The following is a 19,709-nucleotide window of genomic DNA, read 5'->3' as shown; positions in this document are numbered from 1 at the left end:
TATATATATATATTATGGATTTGTAGTGTTAGAAAAACTAATTAATTTGTGAGGCAAGATTCATGCTCCAAGGAAGTAAATGTATTATATATGCCACTAGGTATAGGTTTTGTGATAATGAACATGTGGTCGTAAGGAATGAAGTGCAGGAGGTTGTGGATTCGAGTCCTATCATCAATAAAAAATGAAAGTTATAGGTAGTTTTGATGGTAGGACGAAGGAGGTTGAGGGTGGAGCCTCACCCACAACAAAATACTAATATACTAAATAACTAATATATTAACAATTTCTAATTAAAAAAAGTATAGGTTTTGTGTCATATATAATATGCATGTCACCTTTAAAGCTAATTAAATATTGAAGTCAATATAATGGGTTGGGATAAATTAATTGGAGGATAGCATGGAAAAGGCCATAGCAGTAGGTTTGTTATTTTAAACTAAAAAAAAACATATATGTTGAAGGTTTTTTCAGTTAATTGGTAGGTGGCAATAATTTTTTTATTTTAAGTGGTAGGTGGTAGGATTTTTTTTATTCTGTGACTATTGTCACATGTTAAGAATTGCATTATTATTTTTGGAAAATAATGTATTTGTTTTTAAGTGATTATTTATTTATAAATCGTGCTTTTTACATCTATTTTTTAGTAAATATAAATTCTTCAACTTATTAAGCCTGGTTAATATAAGTTTTGTCTATTCTTGATGAAAATCTTTACATGATAGTCAAACCTATGAATGTGATCGTGTACGTACACACATATCTATGTTTATCTACTAATAATCTATTGGAAATATTGTATAATTAACAAATAGATAGACAATTGTTTTATCTTTCGTTTAATAAAGATTTTATTGCTGATAAAAAAAATTGAATGGTGCCTAAGTTGTATATCAATTTAATGTTTTATTTGTTTTTCTTAAAGATGGCTACCCAAGCTAAATAAAAATATTCAAGGACAATTTAATACTTCTTTTTTGTGAAATAGTGTGATTTAATAAAATTTGCAAAGCATGCATAATGGTTTTTTTTCTGGTTGGAACTTGGAAGGTTAATTCTCAAGCTCACACAATATGTTTATAAGATTAGTAAACCAAATTTATTAATAATTTACATCAACTATCTCTATGCATACTACTCCTTCAAGCTTCACTAGAAAGCCATAATCTTAAATTACATTTTGATTATATATTGCATGAGATATTCACACACAATCTTACACCACTACCTATCTCTTGTTTGTTCTATAATAAAATTTATATGAATGAAATACAGTTAGTAATCTCTTTTCTCTTCATCTAAGTGCTGAGTTGAGAGTTTTAGAGTGAGAGAAAATTAAAATCTTTGGTGAGCATGTGTTTGTGATATCAACATTAAAATTAAAATGAAAATATATATGTAACCTACTAATAATTATTATTCTTTGTAGACAATTCGAAGTCTTTTAAATTAAATTACTTCTAGCAACATTTCCAAATTAAATTACTTCTAGCAACATTTCCAAATTAAATTACTATTATTACTACTTGCCAACTAGGCTCTCTAACATACAAGAAGATTGGCCCCATGAACCCAAAATTTAAATTTTATATTCTATTTTTTTAAACCATGAAATAACCTTATGGAAACTTACTTAAAATTGTTCTTCCTTAAATTTTCATGTAGTGGAAAAACAATTTAAACAATTTTGTTCTTTCTTAAGTTTCTTTACTTTAAACTCATTTGTTTTCTTACTTAGGAAATCTTAAGGAAGATTGTTCTTTTTGTTCTTTCTTAAGCTTTCTCACATATGTTGATGGAATGAAGATATTTTGGGGATTAGCTAAAAAATAATGGGGTATGAAATTTAAATCATCATCACAACAAAATATGACCAACAAGACATTGGTCTAATGAAGTAAGACTCCACTAGTTTTCCAGAATAATCAATAGATTAAGAGTTCAATTCATGTGAATAACACTTATTAGGAGGAACAAACACACATCCTTAAAGAGATTAATTCATTACCCAAATGATTGAGAGGAAACTATTAGTAGTATAAAAAACAAAATATGCACCTTTGCAATCCGGGCCCTATTTCAACAAGAAGCAAGGCCCATTAATTAATGTAACCTTAAATCTACAATATGGGCTTAGTTGTGTTTGTGCCCATTTCTATCAACCTCACTCTTTCCTTGAAGATTTGAAAACATTGATACTTTTAGCCATACAAAGAAAATATTATATATCTTTTGAATCAATGACAATAACATCATTGAATTGTTATGTTAAATAAATTTAATGTGATTTTCATTCGTTGATTATTGAATCATAGTATTAGGCCAAGGCAATTAACCATTTTCTATGGAACTTCTTTTTTTATGGAAAAAACAATATGCAATTTCTTTTTATTGATGTTTGATGTGAAAAATGGTTTGAATGCCATATATTTTATATTTTTATGTACTCAACCGTCATACACAATTAAAACATGCAATGCAACATTATCTAGATACCTATTTTTATGCCATTTAATAAGTCTTTCAACATATTACCTCAGTAATTTTAAATGTATTTTACAATTACAGTGCAAAACTTGAGAATCGTAGTTAATGTAGTTATCTATATTAAATTAATGTATTTTTTTTTCCGATTTGTAATGACACTTTATTTATAAATGATTAGTTTACAAGTGTCTTTCTAACTTACTTGTGAGTATAAAATATTTATAGAAGTATATATCATTACTCTTCCACGAATAATTTCGGATAGTATCAGAAATTTGAGCACTATGCCTCCATCCACCTTAAGAATATGTTGGTATAAATGAGGATGTAGTGTCATTGTAGTTGGCTGTGAAGCATTGTGCAAAGAATAATCAATGATCCATATATGTTATTTCATTATCACTGCTCATAATTCATTATCTGTTTCAATGATAAGTTAATTCATACGCGCTAAACAATTTTAGTAAGCAACATAACAGATTAAGTAAGTTTGGATAATTCCAAACAAAATAGGATTAGACAATTCAACTTTAGTCACTTCAGGTTTAGTTGGTGAATAACACATGCAGGTTCTTTCAGAATAACAATAGGTAAGTTTGAGTCATTAAGGTTAAATAATAATAGAGAAAAAAATATATATTTTTACAATCTCACTATATCATTTTACTGAATTTTCCTTCGGGTCTCGAGCCCCTCTAGTCGTTTTTTTGGTGATATTGCTTAATCAGCTTGTGAATAGGAGTATCACTTATTTATATATCATTCATTTTCAATCAATATTAATTGTTAATATAAATAATACAAATAAATAATCATATACTTATCGAGTATAAATAATACACATTTTCATTCGCACTCCGATAGACCTTAGTACGATATATGGAACCATTAGCTTCGTTACTAGCAAATATTATGTGTTTTAAATTATCTTTACAATTAATTATAATTATGAATATAATATTATGGTTTAGGGAGACTTCACAATTGCATGATGGTTGTAATTAAGGTTGCATCAACCGAAATTTCCCTCAATTTTTTACAATCACAATAAACAGAATATAATCACAACTACAATTTATAAAAGTGGATACAATAAATTAATATTTTAACCGAATATAGAACAATAAGAAAACAATAAAAATATGAAGTAATTGGTTTCTAAGGGAATAGAATTGTAAGCTACTAACAAGGTAAAACGTAGCTATTAGATAGTCGAATTCTTTAAGTATTATATTATGGGTTGATTTATCTATGAAAATATTTTTTGGTAAATGTAAATCTCATTTCAATAATCTTTATGCTTTAAAAGGAATTAGTATTCCAATGTTATCAGAAACTTTGGTACACACCAAAAAAATGGATTATAATCTTGGAATCATGTGGCTGCCTTGCTTGCTCACCTTCAAGATGAATTATAATCTTAAAAGGGCAGGGGGAATATAAGTCATACTAGATTTTGCGAGGATTTTTGAATCGGGGAAGGTTCTTTTGAAGGACTCTTTTGAGAGCCTTTACAATTTGAGCTCGGTAAAGGGGTTTTGGTGGGGCAGTTAGGTGTTTGGAGGGAGAGGATGTAGAGTTGGCAAATTCCTCGGAGAATAGAGTTTTTCAAGTGGGAAAAACCTTTGATAGAGGATTTTTTGAAGATCGTGAATTCGAGTATTTTGAAGGAGGATGTTGAAGACAAATGAGTTTGGATTTATGACACATCTAATTATTACTCGGTTAAATCAGTCTGCAAAGTTATTTGGCTTGTAGACGAATCTATATTAGAGGACCGAAAGGCGTGGAGTGTGGTTTAGAAATCTATGACACCCTTGAAAATTCGTGTATGTGTTTGCTTGGAGATTTCTTTTGGATAGGATCCCATATAAATGGAACCTAGCCAAGAGGGGTGGTAATTTCTCAGGTGATAATCTTATATGTGTTTGGTGTCAGGATCATCCAGAAACGGTAGACCATCTCTTTTTCTCTTGCTATTTTTCTTACCGAGTTTGGCAACTCCTTTAAGGATGGTTGGGGTTAGTGGTGGTACTGCTATCAAGAGGTAAATCTCACTATTTACAACATTCTTTGCCAGTCAAGGGAAGTATGTTGAAAGGATCCTGCTCTATGCTTTGGATGGTTAGTATTTGGTCGATTTGAAAAGCTCAAAATGATGTCATCTTTAGTAACAAAACAATATGCATGGAGGAGATTGTGGATGATATAAGACTCAAATCATGGTTATGGATCAAAGATAAACTCAAATGAGAAGTTATGTCTTGATTTGAATTGATTTCTAATCCAATTTTATGCATGGAGTACTACGGTTAATTTTGTTCATATTGAGTTAGGTTATAGAGGTTCTTTTATGATTGACATGAGGATTTGTCTTCTCTACTATGAAAATTGTATATTTGTTTTTTTTAATTGTAATTTTTACTCTTTTTAATAAAACTTTCACTTATGTAAACTACTTTTCAACAAACTGAAAAATAAAAATAAAAAACCTTATCCAATGGTAATAAAATGTAGAAATAGGAGCAAATTTTCATCAAACCATCAACACTAATTAAGAAGGTGAACTACCATAAGTGAAAAAGTTGCTAATTTTTGCATTTAAAATCTTCCAATAATATTTTTATTTATAAAGGGTAAGGTTTCGTATATCTATCTCTTCCATCTAAATCAGAGGCCTCACGTACTTGTCCCAACACTAATTACATGTAAACAATTAAATGAGTCATTATCAACAAATTGACATGAGATTACAAATTGAACAAACTTTAATCCATCATCTGTAGTTGTTGCCAGCTAAAAACTAGTCCTTAAAATCCACACGGTTCAATGGCCATATTTTTTTAATTTCTTTTTAACTATGTTTCGTTTAATACTTATTGTTATAATCTACATAACCCTTTATGATTCCTCATTGTTACGTTCAATTGTATAAAATTCATTGAAAAAATTGATCATCTTACTGGGAATATAGTTAATTTAATTTCAAATGGGGGAAATACTTGTAACTAGAGTGGGAAACGAGTCGAACCGAATCGAACCAGAGCTCAGCTCGGTTTAGCTCGATAACGATTAGTTCGGTTCGAAACTCGACTCGAGTTCGATACAAGTTATTTTTTTAACTCGAGTTTGACTCGGTTAAAGTTTGCAAACTGTTCGGTTCAGTTCGAATGGTTCATTTGAACAACTCAAATAATTAATTAAATTTTGAAAAAAATAGTGCAAACAAGTTTTGTTTATATAAATATAATCTTGTTTATATATATAATAACGATAAATATAAAAAATAATGTATGAGTTATAATAAACTTAAAAATTAGTTTATATATATGTTTTTTGAGTCAGCTCATGAACCAAACGAGTCGAACTATATCCAACTCAAGTTCGACTCATTTGTTTAAGGAGTTCAATTTTCAGCTCATTTGGTTCATGAACCAAGTTTATCGTGTTAAATAACGAATCAAGTTTCGAACAAATACCAAGTTGTTTCGGTTCATTGTCAGCCCTAATGTTACTTGCGTCCAAAAGTCAATTAAAATCAAATATGTTAGCAACCTTACATATTTTTGCTATCAAAATTTTCCTCTAATGCTGCTTAGTACATTGTTACTATAGTCAATTATATCCTATTAATTACTTAGAATTTATTATCTTAGGCTAGTTTCTTTTCTCTCAAATCCTTGTCTTTTTGCTTGTAAAGCTTGCGTCAGTATTTCACAATGGGTCATTAGAAAAACCTAAAGAACATGAAATAAAGATATAGGTGGATATCTGACCCAACAATGTAACTTAAAGGATCAAGTAACAAAAAAGAAGACAAAGATATTATTAAAAATAAAAATGTCACTTGCATGATTATTGTTGTAGATATTGTTCACCCATCTCAATCACTTGTAAGGATGGTAAAAGAAAACATAATAATTATTTAAAATATTATGAAAAATGCATAGAAGACATTATCGTCCCACCTCACTTATTCATGTGGTTAAGGTTATTAGATGGTCATGAATGTTTGTTTTCTTCTATAAAAACTTTGTTAACATATTATAATAAGTCTTTGTCATGGGTAATTACGTATTAACAGGACCTTACTTGTTCAATCACTTAAAATATATTTATGGTATATGTAATAATAATCGGATGGAAAATCTCTCCATATAGCTTACATAATATTTAAGATAATACAATTACACAATAAATTCTTATATTTCATACAATAATTAATAATAGAAAAACAACAAATTAAATTTAGTTTCATAATTCCAAATTTTTCTTGGAAGCACTAATAATAAGCAATGCTATCGAAAGGAGACACATCATTCTCTCATGAGTAAGGATTCTCTCCATTATTGGAGAAACAAATGTTACAAAATAAAAAACAAAAAACATGATATAATGACACTTTTATTTTTTAATTTATCATAAAATTATATTTTTATCAGTAAAAATATGATGAGAAATAAACATTTGTTTTTCGATTGGAGTACAATCCTTAATTAAATCAATCAAAGCAGAAAAAATAAAATTACAAGAGCCAAATAAAACAAGTATTTATAGACATATACATATTTATATTCATGAATAATCTTCACCATTCAATTATGCTCGTATGAATAATCAAAATTAAAAATTACATGTTGATCACATGATTACACAAAAAGTTACATATATTTGTTTAAAATATGTTATTTTCATTTTCTAGTATTATATTACAAAGTAACATGTGTTACTAACACATGTTATTAATAAGTATAATATCATAATGTAACTAAAGTCTCAGTAGAAGATTTATGGATTGAAATTTTAGAAGGATATACAACAATGTACAAATTGACCCAATTTTTGTGTTAACCTAATAGCTAATAGTAATGATCCTGAAAAAGAAAAGGGCAAAGACAAGTGCCACTTTTTTTGGACCAAAAGAAAAAGCACAACAAGGCCAAGTAAAAACACTGACCAATTGTACTTGATTGAGAATATAACAGTACTGCATCTAACTAACATTTCAATTTCTATCAAGATTTGTAACTAAAAGGAAAGGAAAACATTGATGGTGTTTTCTGAATCATCTAACTTCATTGAAGAACCTTCAAAACCATGAAGCCATCAAATTTTATGAGCACATAGGCATAACAAAGATTAAAATAAAAGAGTAAATACTCATTTTAGTTCCACATATTTTTCGACATTATCAGTTTAGTCCTTCGAAACAAAAAAGACATAGAATGGTCCCCAAAAATTTTAAATGTGTGTCAAATTAGTCTCTACAAGTCTTATAAAACATGCTAAAAACGACTAATGTGATCTACATTTGAAATTTCGGGGGACCATTTTAAGTTTTTTCTTTTTTGAATGACTAAATTAATAAAGTCAAAAAATATGAGAGACTAAAATGGGTATTATAAATGACAAAAAAAAATAATATGGAGATAGGGCAAAAGATTTTTTTCAACATATATGATTTTGTCCAACAAAATCTGTAGACTCTTCTTTTGTGGGACCATTAAAAGATTTTCTGTCACATAAGGTCTCTATATAACATCATTTCCAACCCCCCTTAAGTCCACCTTTCCCTCTCTCAACTTCTCTTTTTCTCTATCTTCTTTCATTTCCAAATCTTCACAACAACCCTACCCTATAGTTTCACATACACTGGGATATTATATTGATTCATAGTTTCATACTATTTTTCTACCAGCTTAAAGTGCTTAGAACATTGACCTATTCTTCAACTTGGAAGAACATGAAGGAGGGTGGTAGAAAACAAGGTGCAATGTCACCATGTGCAGCATGCAAGCTTCTTAGAAGGAGATGTTCAAAGGATTGTGTTTTTGCACCTTATTTCCCTGCAGATGAGCCTCATAAGTTTGGTAGTGTCCACAAGGTTTTTGGGGCTAGTAATGTCAACAAAATGCTACAGGTTTAGTTCTGATGCACCCTCTTAATATGTCTCTATCATATTCATGCATGACACTTTTATCATTTTCATGAAAATATATAGAAGTAAAATACTTTTTCATCAGCAATAGTTAGAGGAATTCATGGGTAATGATATAGTGTGTAGTGACACTTTCTTCACTACCTATTATCACATTTACTTTTTATTTATTGATGAAAAGACTTTCACTATAAAAATAACTTCAAATATATGATTAGAAAAATGATGATCATGAACACTTTTTTGGAAATTTATCTTGCCCTTATTTTCGATTCAAAATTTATAAAGATCTGCAACAAATCAAAGAAAAGTTGTCAAACTTATTGTACAAAAATAACATTAGTCTACATCTAAACTTAGTTTGAGTGCTGTATCCATAATACATAAAAATTCACTAAACAAGTCATTTTCTTCATTTATATATATAATATACATTGGAATGTTGAGAATTTATTAGGTGGTCTAAGATGGATCGTTCAAAATGCATAAACATCATTATTCATTATCCAATTAACAAGATAAGAGAAAATATATAACATGTAATAGATGACAATGATGCATATGATAAATTAGTGCATCTTATGGAATTGTGGTATTAGAATAATTAAGCCTAACTCCAAAGTTAAGACCTAGTTCAAATGAAGAAGGAAGTTCAAGCATTATAAGCACTATATTAGGTTGACTATGATAACTATACACCATTTCTAAGAGCTTTGTCTATCATTTCAATTGTATTTTAGAACTTCAAATTTGGTATCCCTTGTATATATTGATTAATGTTCTTTTTTAAAATAATAACGAAAACAAAAGTGTTACTTCCAAGTTATACCATAAGCATTAAAGTATGAATTATAAGCTTGTTAGATAATTGGCTTAATTAAGCAATAAAGTATAGGTTTGAATACACCTTGAGCCATTTTTGTCCAACTTAAAAAGCATGTTCAATCAATTGTAAAAATGGGATTTATTCTTAGTTAGATTTGGTATACTATAAGCATTCATATTATCCTTTGATATTTATAAAACTATAAAACTCATGATAGAAATCTATCTATCTATTAAATGATTTTACACTTGGTAAATAATAATTTGAGCGTCTAAAAAATGTGTTAAACTATACATAATTAAGAATTTTATATTCTGACATTTAAGCATTAAAGATTGTTTCATATGTTGGTATTTGAACATTAAGAGTTATTTGGCATAATTAATAATCACACTCTAATTACTCAAATAAGTTCCTTATTGGAATATTAATCTATTTTAAAATTAAAAGTAGTTATGCAAGAAAAGTCAGAAGGGCTTTTCTTTCTTCTTTTTCTCTAGCATTTACTACCGTTATAGTGGTTAGTTACAAACTTACAGTTTATATGGGCCCATAGTCTTCACTTTTAGTTAATTCTATATATATATAATTCTCATTCCTCTTTGTTAAAAGTAATTAAGGTAGCTTTATGGGGTCTAATACACATGATTCTTCAAATCATCAAAATAAGACAAAGTATGAGGTGTATTTAAATTTGCTTTATTACTTGTTGGTGAAGCCACATAGTGTGAATTGATGAAGAAGATAAAGTTAAAAAGATGTGGTTAGCATGCATTATTAATAGTGGTTATATGTATCACAATTCAATGTGCTTGCCTTTTTCTTTTGTGTCGTTAAAATCAGAGAGACATTGATAGAGACACCTAGTAATATGTCCAAAAGTGACATCATTCACCACAAAAAGCTATTTCACCTTGTAAATAAATAAGTAAATATTTTGTTCGTGTTTTTTGACCTTGCTAGTTTGGTCTCTCAGAAAATGAAAACCTCAAAATAATCATTAAATTTTTTAAATGTGGGTCAAATTAGTCTTTGTTCGTGTTTTTTGACCTTGCTAGTTTGGTCTCTCAGAAAATGAAAACCTCAAAATAATCATTAAATTTTTTAAATGTGGGTCAAATTAGTCTTTTTAGCATATTTTAAAACACTTGGTATGGACTAATTTGACCCCCAAAAGGACTAATTTGAACTGCATTTGAAGTTTTTGGGTTCATTTTGGGTTTTCAATTTTTGGATGACCAAACTAGTAAGGTGAAAAACATGATGACTAAAATCGGTAATTACTCATAAATTATTTTTAATTAAAGGATTAGTTACACAACATAGCACTTACTACAGAATCAAAAAGCTAGTCTATGCATCTTGGTCTAAATCTCACATGGTATAGCTAGAGTTTTCTTTTTTTCATGTTACTTTTCAATATGTATAATATATCATTCTTTAGAGTAATCTATTTTGTGTAGTCTTTTATTTATATGAACAATATAACATGATAAAATGAAACTTTCTTTTCTGAATGGTCCAACCTCACCCAAGTGCTTTAAGTTTTGGTTGCCTTGTATTTATCGCAATTGTGGTAAATGTAGTTGATTTAGCCGCAATTGCAGTCATGATGCAGTTGTACATACTCTTTAAGTCTCAATTTCAGAGTACGGTTACAGGGTGCAATTTAAAATATCGATCTGAGTGTAATCTATGTATATTTTTGCGAAATCGACAGGAATTACCAGAACATCAACGAAGCGATGCGGTTAGTTCGATGGTGTATGAAGCAAATGCAAGGGTGAGGGACCCTGTGTATGGATGTGCAGGAGCCATATCTTCTCTGCAGCAACAGGTTGATGTGCTTCAGACCCAATTGGCATTAGCACAAGCAGAGGTTGTCCACATGAGAATGCACCAATTCTCAGCTTCATCAAATCAGCACCACCAATCAGTGCCTCATGTTGCATCCAATTCATCATCACAGAATTTGTACCAAACAAGCAGGACTCTATCTTCTCAGACCAAGTCCCTTTTTGGCATGGACATGGTTGTTGATCAGACCAACATGGACCACTCCTTGTGGTCATGCTAGTTTTGCTTTATAGAATACATATACAACAATCAAGCCTTAATTTTATCGGGTAATGTTGGCTACATGAAGTGAACGACATTATAATACTATTAATCCTAATACATATACTTTTAAGGGAGCACATCTTCTGTCAACATATATGCTTCCACTTTTAAGATATAAATTTGAATAGTGTGGAGAAAATGTTGTGTTTAGATGTATATATAACATTATTGTTATATATTATTGGGCATATATGCATGCCTTCACTTTATTTATTTACTTATGATTATTAGTATCACAGGGTAGCTTTATTGTCTGCCTCATTAGCTTTATTTACCTATGACTAAAAGATATCACTCTCTTCACAGAGATTATGATTAGTGCTATGTAAATGTCTAAACTTGTATTTATATGTAATCATATGACTAATATATTAACTATTAAGTTGACTATACTTCTGTGTTTTCACCCAACTCCTTCACTTTCTAAAATCTGATGCATATGTTGGATTCAACTATTTTGGCATTTATTATATACAAATTATGGAGTTAATTAAGATTAAATTCTGAAGGGGGTATATTTTATGAGAGAGAAAATCACTTTGCCTAAATGTACTCATCCTTAAGCTTGTGTATCTTAAACTCTTCCTAGTGTTTATACTGAGTCAATTGTTTATATATGGGTAAAACCCTTCTGCTATAATCTATATCATTCTTTTCCTTTATATACAAATCAACTGAACTCATAATACATATTAATATCAAATTATCATAAAGATCACTGGATGAAGGTAGATAATTTTTATTTAGAAGTTTGCATCTAGATCCACACCTTTATTTATTATCAAGCATGTACCATCCAAACAAGTCACAATCCACTAGATGAAATCGATTACATAAATTGAATCACTACATAATACTCAATCATAAATGATTAAAATCTCTAAATCTTCATCATTAGTTTTTTCTTGGCCACTACAACTTTCTTTCATTCAAGCTATTAAATTACATATTCAGTTCCAAAAAGAGTATGATAAATGTTGGGTTCTTGTACCAAAAGTATTAGAAACATTATCAGACATGCCCTCCTCCTAACATATCAAAGGACACCAACATTGTCGCATCTTAAAATTACTGTTTACAAATATCATCCTCGTCATTATCATTACTACTATTATTTCACATAATAATCATAAAAAACATGGATGGTCTTGTGGGAAAATGGACCAAGTTTAGTTTTCAATTATACAAACTCCCATATGCCCACAAAATGAGGAAATGAAATTAATCCTTCCAAACCAAATTGAAATTGTTTGAAGTTACTTTCAATGAAGTAAATATCGCATGGGGTGGCACTTATTGGCAGCTAAGGTGGCTGCATCATAACAGAATTGAGAGACAGTACTTCAGAACAATAACCGACACCTCGCACAGCCATGGTTGGCAATGTTCAACGATGGTTTTCCGGTACATGCCTTTTACTGTCCCTCTCAGTATGGCCTAATCGACTGACCTTGTTTCGATCTTCCGAGTAATCATAACGATTATTGTGGTGAGGTCCAGGGCCAGCACTATGCCGTTGCTTCCCTTCCACCATTCTATCAGGTGAGCCCCCAGCTTTTCTCTTGTGGTTGCTTGACTTCGGAGACTGAAGCCCTGAGCCAATGTCATCAAGTGCAGATACCTCCCCTTCTTCCACAGCACTTAGATCTGGTTCATATGATGGCAGACCCTTTATCCCATGATGGTGCTCATCATCACGATCTGGATGTCTTCCGTGCATATTTTCATAATCTGGCCTGTCTGAGGGCTTAGAGAAACTTTGCCTCCTGTCTTGTTTATTCTTCTCACTTGGAGGAGCCAGCTCAATTCCGTCTTCCAGTTCCTTCTCAATGAGATCATCATCATCCATGAAATCTGGCTTTTTAGTTATATGACCAGTTGATTTCCTTCGTTTTTCTAATATAGCCTTTACTTTGTCTCTATCAATTTTTTTGATGGCATCCTGAGGTGGCCGGTTAAATGTACCATCTTTGTGATCTATGCTTCTGCCACTATGTTTATCTTTAATTTCAGCAGTTTCCTTCATTTCTGTTCTCCCAATAATGCTTTCTTGATCTTTTTCATCATTATCAGACCGAGATCTCAATATGTCTTGAGCCTCCTGCAAGTTCTCCTTATTCGTCGGCAGTCCGAACTCAGGATGGTGGTTGCCTTTGGCATCATTTTCCACCCTGTGTTTTATTTCTGTGCCACCATAATCATTACTTCTCCCATGGTTTGAGACAGGGCGGCCAACATGATTAGAAGCAGATGAATCAAACACAGCCTTAGAAGAAGATGCAGGCTTTGACATTTCGAGTCTTGAACTTGTGGCTCCAGTCTGGGAATTACTGTTTGTGGTTGCAGTTTCATCATTGCTAGCTGAAGCCTTAGCAGTGGTCCGATTGGTAGTCCCAGCTCCTGTAGTTCCTTCAACATCATTGGAAGGTGGCATTCGATTTTGTTCATATAGCTCCAACATTTGATTACTCACTTCTGCAGAAAGCAAGTACAACATTAGGACTTGTATGATAATAAAAATGTGTAAATAGTTATATGATATTTACTATTAGCTTGATTGCACCCGTCTACACAAATAGTTTTCTTACTAAGATACCACCATATTCAAAAAGAAAGAAATATGCTGCAGGAATTAGAGGAAGGAGACAAAAGAGAAATGACGACGAGATAGTACTTTTTTTTCTCATTTCTTTATACCACTAGAACTCAAAAAAAGGGACACCAACCCTCCAATTGGCGTGGGGTGACATCGAACTCTTGCCACCAGACCTTCTCCCCATCTGATGGAAGCTTCACCTTAAGGAACTTGGCAGCAAGGAATATCGCTCCAGCTGCAATGTGATGGGGCTTAAATTGCAAGCAAAGAGACGTCCGAAGTCTGCATATCACATCCTAATTTTAGGAAAGAAAACTCAAAGGCCATTGGCCAAAACAAAACTCGTGTAATCTACATACCCATCATTTACAAAATTCCACGCAACTTGAGCAAGGGCGTTTTGAGCAACTTTGAATTTCTTTATTGCCTCAACAAGAGGTTTATAAGGATGGTTCACATTAAGATCAAAACCAAGTGTCGCAAGAACAACTCTCTCCGCAGTTAAAATTAATTCTTTCTGCTGCTCATATACTTCCTGTGTCATAGTTGACAGTAAAATATAATTGCATGAGAAAACTATATTACAAGGGAAGTAGGAATGTGAGTGTATAGATATACATTAGAAATTGGAAAACATTGATAAGATTGAATCCAGATAGAAATTGCAAGTCAAAATTGTTGTCTGCACTAGCTTACTTGAAGCAGGGACTAATATGTTCCATGAGGAATGTTAAAGTTTCAATAGAATAGATGTGAGGTGAAAGATGAGAACAAAGAATGACAATGTACATAGTGGCCTAAGTCAAACTACTGCAAACAATTTATCAGTAGGGAGTTCAATGATGAGAGCAGAGATTGCCAGATAAAAAACCAGGGAATTAGGTACATATCAGATACCTTCTGTTTGATTCTCTGAACTGCTGCTGGATCCTTTTTATTCATAATTTCATATGAAACCATAATGACATCTTTTAGTGGGCGAGGAGTTTCTTCAACCTTCCCAGCAAGAAACATGCACACTGTTGCTATGCTCTGCAAAACATTAAGTTTAGGGAAGGGCAAGTGAAAGAATAAGAATAAATTAACACTACGCACAGTGAAGAATATGTGCAAGAACTCGAACAAATGTTGAGAAAGAGACAAATAAGCAAAGACATACATATGAGATTAAATCCATTAGTTTTTTCAAAGGAAGAAAAAGAAAATACTAGAAACGAAAAATAGGAATGGGCATACAATTTATAAATCAAACTCAATAGAATTATAACAAAAGCACAAAATTAATTATTCTAAACAAGCAGCCAGTTGATGACCAGCATAGAACGGTGCTGCAAATTAGAAGGAATTGGATGAGTAAGTTATTTATGCTAACCATTTTGGCAATGCAAGTGTTTTGCTAGATCCACAATTATTTGACTCGGTGGGGATAAGGTTGGTTAATCCTCACGGTAAAAGGAGGTAAAGGTGGCTTTCCCACCAAATATATCTATAGTATGAAAAAGGAGTCAAAAAAGGACTTTGATGATTAGCAACAAATGTAAGGTTGCATTTAGTAGTCATGTCAAAACAATGGAACATAACATATGGATTCCATCCAATGTTTGGTGTACTTTATAGATAGAAAAGAGAACATGAGATTACAAAGAGTATCATCCCTCAGTTCATAACAAAATAATTAAAACAATAAGTTTCTCTAATAGGCCTCAGAGAGAATTAATTTTTATAAGTTACTATTTTATCTCTAACCTTGTTAGTATGTTTGAATGTTTAATTGGAAAATTAATTAGGTTTGAGAAGGGAAAGCTTAGGAGCAGAGAGAAAAGCACTTGGGTCTTTTTATTGGACTGTGTGGTTAAGAAATAAAGAAGGATAAGGAAAGGAAAGGCTTATAAATAGATAACACTACCAAGGGAGAGGAGAAAAAATTTCAATCCTTAGGCTAAAAGAATAAGCCTAAGCCGAGAGCAAGGGTGAAGACCTTAGAGAAGATCTTCATATTTTTCTTTCTTCTTCCTTATTCGTTTTGGGGCAGTTATGGTGGTGGTTTCACTTTACACTTTCTGTTTTCTCCTTCAAATGTGTTTGCTTTGTGTTTCTCAGTGCTATAGGGGTTTTCACTTTTTGTTGTCCTTCAACTTTGTGGTTTCTTTTGAAGGATAACTAACTTATCCTCTCTCATATTCTCCCTTTCTTAAATTCTAATACTACCTTAATATTAAAAATATATACTTAGAAATAAAAATTAAGCCAGGGTGGAAATAATCATATATTCATAGCCATTGAACTGAAGTCTTATATAGTTAATCCTTGCCTGATATGCAAGAAGGGTACAAGTTAATAACAAAACAAATAAGCATCGATCAATTGGTTTAACAGGACAGTAATTTATAATCCTCATCACCCAGAAAGCAACTAAAAATATCGGCCAGGCATTAATATAATATTAAAATATGATGCATATCGGACACGGAACAAATCTTACACATAGCATGACTATAGTTTTGATACTGAATATAACCAAACATGCATCACACTCCAATTACACGTAGCTACATATTATGCAAGAATGGTAGGATATGCACACCAAAAAAAAGAAATCAAACAACATGATGCTGCTATTTTATCAGTGGCATAATGATAACCATGATACACCATCACAATCATTATGTAGAAAGTCTTTTGTTTTTTGTTAATTAGCATGATTAAGATCACCTAATATACTTTTTCCTGCATCTTCTATGGAAAGGTGGTATGTTGACACACTTAAGGTTCAGACCTATAAGACGGTGACAGTGGACTGCAATTAAGCCACTGGACCAAAAGGTCAGCACTAATACACTATTATCAAGAGTTGTTCTCTTAACAACAACTCTTGATAATCTAGTGCACATTCGTTATGATAGTTTCCTGCTGTTGGTTTACAAGAACGATCAAATTTAAGTCTCACTATATCAAAACAAGCTGAGCACCAAACAGTAAACTGGCTGATTGGCAAAATCTAAATTCCCAACTACTAGCAACAAATACCAATAGAGAGGCCGAACTCCTTTGCTAATCACTTATATTGTAAAATAGATATCCTTTAATTTCACATTATTTTACCTCACAAGGACAATAATCCTACCTACTTAAGTGTTTCATTTTAATTACTTTTAGAAAAAGCAATTATGACCAACCTAATCCTTTGCCTCCACAACTCAGCTGTACACAAAGGTATAGTATTCATGTGGTCAGTTATCATATATGGTTATTCACTACATCTATTCATGGAGTCCTTCCAATCTGTTAGCCAATAAGACCATGATCTGGCACTTAGAATTACAGGATGAACTTAAACTAGTTTGCTCTCTTATCACTGTCCTCCAAAACCTACAATGGCTTTCTAAAGCATGCAGTTCTAACATATATTTACATGACAGCATCCACCATACGTATTAAAATAATGCAGCAGTCTCTTAATATTTTGACACAAAATAAAACAATATTCAGCAATAAACTATAACAAATAAGAATTACAATCTAAGGAGGCTACTACAAAATATTTATTCATGAGTGGGACAAGCTGCCAAGCTCTTCTATTCTGGTTCAAGGTTTCTCTTGGCTATATGGTTCATCTGGGGGGATTAACTTAATTCTATGTTCTAACAACTTAGAGATATAAGTAACTGAAGCATTTTTCTTGTCTCTGTTTTTTATGATGGCCCTTGGGATTTTTAAGATTGCAATAATGTCCACACTCCCTTACCTTATTTTTAGCTGGCACTGACCATCCTTAATTTTATGAACTGTGTATACTTTGTGGAGTTAATTCAATTAAGCACACTATTGACCATAAACAAAAATTAATTATCTAGAGGCATCAAAAGAAAAGAACTTAGGTACAACACTCATGAGTCCAAAGTCACCGGCCAAAAAAGGATTTGCTACCAATGCGTATTATAATACAATGAAATCCTAAACTTGAACACAAATGATGGTATGCAAGTTATAAACTCACCCTCCTGTCATTCCTTGCATGGGAATGCCGAAGAAAGAACCGGTGACAAAAAATTATTGCTGTTGCAATAGTTACCTGAGGTCTGCATCACAATTCAACCAGAATCAGCATCATGATAAATGAAACTAAGTATCTTCATAGCTATTAATGAATGATTGTAATGTGATGGAGATTAAAAAAAGTTCACCAAATTTCATTCAATATAATATATAAATAGGATAAGATACTCATATTGAGCTCCAACAAAGAACAAATAACAGCTAACACAACCTTACCTTCAGTATCTGTTAAATACATTTTGCCACCAGGCGCACATCAATATCAATTGAACAAAGATGAAACAAGGAAACTAGCAAGACATTATATGTCTTAAACTGGCAAGTGAAATAGGGGGCCTACTGCAGTTAAGGAAGTTCACTTAAGCTTCCAATAAAATGTAAACTCACACTTTAAGTCTCATGCCTAAATCTTGCAGAAAAGTGCAATATGATTTACGTAGGTAAGTTTCTTTCTTCAAATCTACGCCATCTTGTTTGGATGGTGAATTTTCTTCAATCTCCTTCCTAGAAAAGTACCATCGAGAGCCATCCTCTGGCATCTCTGGAGAGTATCTCTGAGAACCACCAGAGACATCACCAAGCAACAATCCAGCCATGAGGTTGAAAGCTGATTAAACTTAGCTCTGATGTATATTGTATATAAATTACACAATGTAACGATTGTGCTACCAATATCCAATTGATCCCTGTCCATTAAATACCAAAAAAATGATAAGCAAGGAACGAATGTGCAAAAGAAGTAAAATATAATCACTAGTCATGTCAACAACAACAAACATGCTAGTGAATTATCACTTCAAAACCTTTTCACTTTTCTTTAATTATCAGAAATCTGATCCAAATAATTGACTAAAGACTCCAAGGTTTTTTCTTGACATATGTGTCAATCTTAGACTGGGTCAATTCTAAGACCTCTAAGAAATTGTCCTCCCAAATCATATCCTTTTATAACCATTATAGTTGAAATTAAACCCTATAAGTCTCCACATGCCATATTCTTAATATAAATGATATGTACAATTGTGGAATACATTCAAAAACTTCATAGCAGCAGCATCATAAATTCAGGTCACATTGCCTACATATGCATATGCCACTACTTAAACATTTATAATCAAAATTTCAAAAGCAAAACCATATAGCAAATTTTCCAGCCCATAGTAATTAGTAAAATTTTGCAGGAAAAATACTATAACGAACTGAAAAATGAAGTGTACAAGCTTGGTTCCTTCTACGAAAAAATGACACACAGAAATAACAATAAAACAAGGAAAGGTCACTATTTTATTTATTGGAAAATAAATTCACAAAAAAAACAAACAATTTTGCAATTCAGCTCAAGGGCACCACAAAAGAATACAAATTTAACCGTTACCTGTAATAAAAAATAAAATTTGAAGTTGAATTTGAGTGTTTCAGATGAATTGGATGATAGCGACACAAAATTGGTTCGCGAACAGTGCGAAGTCGAAACCAAAATCAGGGAACTACCTGCAACAGCGTGTTGATAGAGAGAGAGAGAGAGGGGGGTAGAGTTGTGTGTATGAATAAGCGTGAGGAAAAAAAAGAGGAAGAAGAAGAAGAAAGAGGATTTTAGGGATTTTTGAAATTAGGGTTTACAGTGAGAAAGAGAGAGATGAAAGACAAGTTTTCACGTGATGCACCGTTTTGTTCACCGTTCATGA

General features: G+C 31.7%; 2 protein-coding genes across 3 annotated transcripts; one reads left to right on the top strand and one right to left on the bottom strand.

The window, feature by feature from the left end:
- Positions 8,073-11,415, top strand: LOC109333844 (LOB domain-containing protein 4-like). Its single transcript, XM_019569424.1, has 2 exons — positions 8,073-8,407; positions 10,972-11,415. The coding sequence occupies exons 1-2, from the start codon at positions 8,231-8,233 to the stop codon at positions 11,326-11,328; spliced, it is 534 nt and encodes a 177-aa protein (XP_019424969.1). The 5' UTR covers positions 8,073-8,230; the 3' UTR covers positions 11,329-11,415.
- On the bottom strand, positions 12,538-19,709 carry LOC109334659 (cyclin-T1-5-like). Of its 2 annotated transcripts, XM_019570537.1 has the most exons (7): positions 19,400-19,709; positions 18,412-18,710; positions 17,966-18,047; positions 14,866-15,000; positions 14,328-14,503; positions 14,099-14,250; positions 12,538-13,847 (listed from the first exon to the last, which is right to left on the bottom strand). In XM_019570537.1, exons 2-7 carry the CDS (start codon positions 18,618-18,620, stop codon positions 12,760-12,762), a joined length of 1,842 nt encoding a protein of 613 aa, XP_019426082.1. In that variant the 5' UTR covers positions 18,621-18,710; positions 19,400-19,709; the 3' UTR covers positions 12,538-12,759. The 2 variants fall into 2 exon arrangements, with proteins under 2 accessions (XP_019426082.1, XP_019426083.1); XM_019570538.1 differs by lacking the exon at positions 19,400-19,709 and having other exon boundaries at positions 18,412-18,742.

Source organism: Lupinus angustifolius, chromosome LG19, assembly GCF_001865875.1.
Source record: "Lupinus angustifolius cultivar Tanjil chromosome LG19, LupAngTanjil_v1.0, whole genome shotgun sequence".
Classification (NCBI taxonomy): Eukaryota; Viridiplantae; Streptophyta; class Magnoliopsida; order Fabales; family Fabaceae; genus Lupinus; species Lupinus angustifolius.
The sequence above is the reverse complement of the archived record's forward strand: the minus strand, read 5'-3'. Positions and strand labels throughout refer to the sequence as shown.